This window comes from Sorghum bicolor, chromosome 5, assembly GCF_000003195.3.
Source record: "Sorghum bicolor cultivar BTx623 chromosome 5, Sorghum_bicolor_NCBIv3, whole genome shotgun sequence".
Taxonomy (NCBI): Eukaryota; Viridiplantae; Streptophyta; class Magnoliopsida; order Poales; family Poaceae; genus Sorghum; species Sorghum bicolor.
Genome location: NC_012874.2, coordinates 44,341,430 through 44,346,287, shown reverse-complemented (window position 1 = coordinate 44,346,287; position 4,858 = coordinate 44,341,430). Strand labels below are relative to the sequence as shown.

General features: G+C 46.0%; 1 protein-coding gene across 1 annotated transcript; it reads left to right on the top strand.

The window, feature by feature from the left end:
• On the top strand, positions 2,137-3,072 carry LOC110435940. Its single transcript, XM_021462047.1, has one exon. The coding sequence runs from the start codon at positions 2,137-2,139 to the stop codon at positions 3,070-3,072; it is 936 nt and encodes a 311-aa protein (XP_021317722.1).

Genomic DNA, 4,858 nt, shown 5'->3' with positions numbered 1-4,858 from the left:
GAGGGGGTCGCCCGACCCCTCTTTGGTGGGACCCAGGTGTGCCACCTAGTCCACCGACATAAGGGACCCCTGTGGACACTGGTGGTGGGCCCAGAGGCCCAGAAGTGGGGTCGCCCGACCCCACATCAAAGGCGGTTCCAGGGTCGGTGGCCTCCCACCGACCTTCCCCACATGTCCCACATGTTGATTTGCCCCTGCCATTGATCAAATGGCGGTTGTGAGGTCGGTTTGATCCAAGGGTGGAGAGAAGATGTCACGCGGATCGATGACGTGGCGATGGAGTAACCCCTACTCCATCTCCCTCTATAAAAGGCAGCCTCCATCCTTCATTTCAGGTGTGCAATTCCAAGGCCAAGTGCATTACAAGTTCCAAGCATACAAGTAGAGTAGTAGTTAGTCTAGAGTGGGAGTTAGAGTCGAGTCGAGCGAAGCTCGGGGTCTCCGGAGTCGTCTTCTGGAGAGTCTGGTATAGCTCTTGTACCTTTCTACTTTTGTAAGACTTTCCTTTTATTAATATATTATTCTTACTTTACTTTACTGAGTTCTTACTTAGTGCAAGTCTTTTAGTCTTGTTGTGCATTTACTTTAGTAATATAGTTGTCTTAGTGAAGTTAGTGACCTGTAACCACTCCTGTGTGTGCATCATCGTCCTATCTTGTATAGGAGCTCTAGCTAGCTGCAACTAGTTAGCGTTGTAGGATTAAGTGTGAGCGTGGTGCTCATACTTAAGATTACCTTTGATTACCGCTGGCTTGAACGGAAAGTAGGAGCGCACTCCCTAGTAGGTGACAGATCGTGGGCGGCATTAGGTTCTCCTCACGTACAGGCTAGTTCTTAAAAGGTAAGGCGTCCATAAGCCCAATAGTCGCTTTCGGTAAGGGGTTAGGTGAAAAACCTTCTAAGCGTCTTACCAGCTCGGCTATCCCTCGCACACAGTTAGTAAGGCTCTAGCGTAGTTAAGACAATTATCTATTAAAGTAAGTCACAGAAGTCAAGTTAGATACATAGGAGTCCTTTACTCACTCGTTGTCCTCCCACCTAGCTAACTCTACCATTTACCTTTAGCATAGGACCTTGGATTCACCACTACCCTTCCTATTCGTTATTTACCACCCTTATTCACTAGTTGATACTAGATAACTCAAGGAATCTCATTCCCCTTTTTGTTAAACACACTTAGCCGCTTTCCCTTGGGAAAATATAAATTACGATACCTTGGAATACTCCTTGGTGAAGTGCTACAGCGGTACATTCTGTGCGCTTGCAGAATTATCCAATAGTAAATAGAGTTACCCTACCAGGGCACTTCTGGCGCCGTCGCCGATATCCGGTGGTTGCGTTAAGAAGTGTCAACAAGCCACCGCTGGAGGCGCGTTCCTATCACTTACCACCGCCGGGGCCAAGGCCCTGATCGAGAAGATGGTAGAACACCAGAGCTGGGGGGAGGACATGACTCAACCACCGGCTGCCAAAACACAAAAAAGCATGCATACCGTGAAGGAGACGGATATGCTTGCCGCAAAAATAGATTTATTGATGAAGCAACTCACCGAGAGGAACCAAGAGAATCCCTCGAACTCGGTGAAGGACATAGACTCGCACATGACGTGCGAGGTCTATGGAGAAGTTTGCCATTTGGGGAATGATTGCCCCGAAACCCGTGAAGACGCTGCCTACATCAACAACGGGTTTCACCAACAAGGAGGCGCCAACCAAGGTAATGGTTGGAATAATCAGTCACGCTCTTCATTCCAAGGTAATTCGAGTTTTAATTCGAATCAACCTTCATTAAAAGACCTATTTCTTGGACAAGCTAAAATAAATGAAAACTTAACAAAAAAGTTGTTGTCCAATGATAAGGTTTTAGAAAATGTAAATACAAAATTAGAAAACTTGACTTCTTCTATTCATAATCAACTGAGCTTTAATAAGATGCTTGAAACACAAATAGCTCAGATAGCTGCTGTCCTTCCTACTGAACATAAAAATAATTCTGAAAATGTAAAAGCGGTCACCACGAGGGGTGGTAAGACCACTCGTGATCCACCGAACCCTAACGCTGATGCAGGGAAGGACAAAGAGCAATAGGAGATAACAAAGAAAACCCAAAACGATGTCAGACCAGAAGAAGAGAAAATGGCACCAAAAGACCCATTGGGGTACACGGACACCACGTACCTGCCATTTCCCACAAGAAATAGAAAACCAGCTGTGGATGAACAATTCACTCGCTTTGTTGAGATGATCAAGAAGATACATATAAGCGTTCCTTTGATGGACGTTCTACATGTACCTTCTTATGCCAAGTACATCAAGGATACCATCAACAACAAGCGCCCACTGCCATCCACTGAAACAATTAAGCTGACGGAAGAGTGTAGCGCTGCTATACACAACTGTCTCCTGGAGAAGAGGAAGGACCCAGGGTGCCCTACAATCACATGCTCAATCGGAACTCAGCGCTTTGATCATGCGCTATGTGATTTAGGTGCAAGCGTAAGTGTGATGCCTAAAGTTGTCTTTGACCAGCTCAACTTCACTCAACTCAAGCCAACCACGATGACTCTCCAACTGGCCGACTCATCGGTCAGGCATCCAATGGGAATAGCCGAAGATGTACCAGTACAAATCAGAGGATTGTGTGTTCCCGTGGACTTTGTGGTGCTTGATATGGAGTTAACCAAGGAATCACCATTGATCCTTGGGAGACCCTTCTTGAGCACCGCAAGAGCACAGATTGATGTGAAGGAAGGAAAGATCAGTTTACAAATCAATGGGAAGGAGGAGAAGTTTGAGTTCAAACCAAGGAATCAAGAGCAATGCTCAATGATCCGGGTTAGATATGGACCAAATAAACAGATAAAAGAGGTGCAGATACAGCCTGAAATTATTAAAGAGAGTCCCCTTCCACCAAAGAAGGTATGGAAGGAGATCCAAAAGGCCACCACACCACCAAAAAGCAATCAGATGAAGTGGAGGCCAAAGAAGGAACAAGCATCTCCGTCCACTTCTCCTGGACAAGGAGATCCATCACCAAGCACGGGAGAAAAAGGTCTTGCTCACCAGACCTAAAAAGGTAAGCCCTGAAAAAAAATATAACAATATTAATAATAAACACCGGCCAAAAGCTAGCTTGGGGGAGGACCCCCAATCCCGAGGTTATCTGCATTGCATATTTATTTTCATGCATCCTTAATTTTAAACTAGCATGTTTACTGTATGAAATTTCCATATTTTAATTATTGCATATAAAAAAATGAAAAATGTTAAAAAGACAAAAATATAATTCCACTCTTATATGTGATGTAAGATATATGCTTCTTCCTTGTTGAAATGATGAATAGTTGCTCTACCGTAATTTCTTTCCAGTATCTAGTTTCAACCTTGAATTCTCCAAATTAATAAAATGATTAAATGCGTGGGTTGCAAAATGCTCTATCTAAAGTCTAAAGTAATTAATGGATATATTTGTGATGATCTGAGCTGCTAGTATCCTGTTCTAAACAACGCTAGAGTTCTGGAGTTTTTACAAAAAAAATAATCACATTGAGTTAGATTAAGCTTTGTTGACCCTTTGAGAGGTTGTCATACCATTGAAAACAAAAATATTTCATTATGTTATCATCTCAAAAGTTTGTTAGAAGGCATATGGCTATGAAAAAGAAAATAAAGCATCCGAGGAAATAAAAAGGGACATGTGTCCAAAACCTCAAAAAGAAAGATCAGGAGGAAATAAAAAGGGACATGTGTCCGGAACCTCGAAAAAATAAAAATAAAAAATAAATGGGCAAGTGCCCAATAGTAGAATTAGCCACATAGCCATGTGTCTCTAATAGACAAAAAGAGAATGATGGAAAAGAAAAAGTTTTCAAAAAATTCAATGGTATGTTGGGGTTGGGGTCCTCCTTTCTTCAGCTGGCGGGGGAATTGGGGCTTTGTCTCCCTACTCCGCGACACTGCTCGGGGGAGGCACCCTTACAGCTTCATCGTCCCGTGTCGGGGTACTTGCCACCGCCCTTGCTTGAGCCGGGTCCTCCTCGACAGTCTCCGCCACGGTCACACCCGTGGGCTGCTCCTCAGTTTGCTCCCGGGTGGTCTGTTCGGCGGCATTTTCAATGGCAACCGCCGGCTCGGCTACTCTATGGCCGGCGATGTTGCCCGGGTCAACATCCAATGCCACACTAGCAAAAAAATGGCATCATGTTGACGTCAAAATTGACAACAAAAAAATAGGAGGAAGTGCAGAAGGCAAGTTGTAGAACTCACATGTCGGAGCGCCTGTGCGTTATTGCGAAGAACCTCCTCCTGGTCCTACCAGTCGCCGCTGCTGCCTCTGCCCCCCCAAGTCGCGTCGGCTCGGTGTGCGGGGCAGGAGGATCACTGGTCACCCGACCAGCGGTGATCAGCGCGACGTTAGGCCGACTGCGCGGTCTTCGGACCAAAGATGGCGCAGCCTCCTCCTCTTCGTCCTCGTCGTCGGCGATCCTCACGAGGCGGCGATGCTTCGGAGCCTAGCTGGTCTCCACCGGCAATGCCTCCGTAGGGGATGGCTCTGCGGCCATTGGCCTTTTCCCCGCCACCCTGTCCTCGGTGGTCAGCGCTGGTCAGTTTTGGTCTTCTTCGTTGCTGGTGTATTGGGGACACCGAGCAGCATCGTCCACTGTCGGGTCCACCCCAGCAGGCTGGTCCATACCGGGTGCTAGTGATACGTACACCGAGCACCGGTCAATGTCTCTATCTACAATAGAATAAATGGCAAGTCATAAGACAAAAGCTATAGTATTCACATAGCAATTCAAATCAATAAAGGTACTTGTTTACCTTAGGAGCTGACCGTCCCAGCTTGAAGGCGTGCATC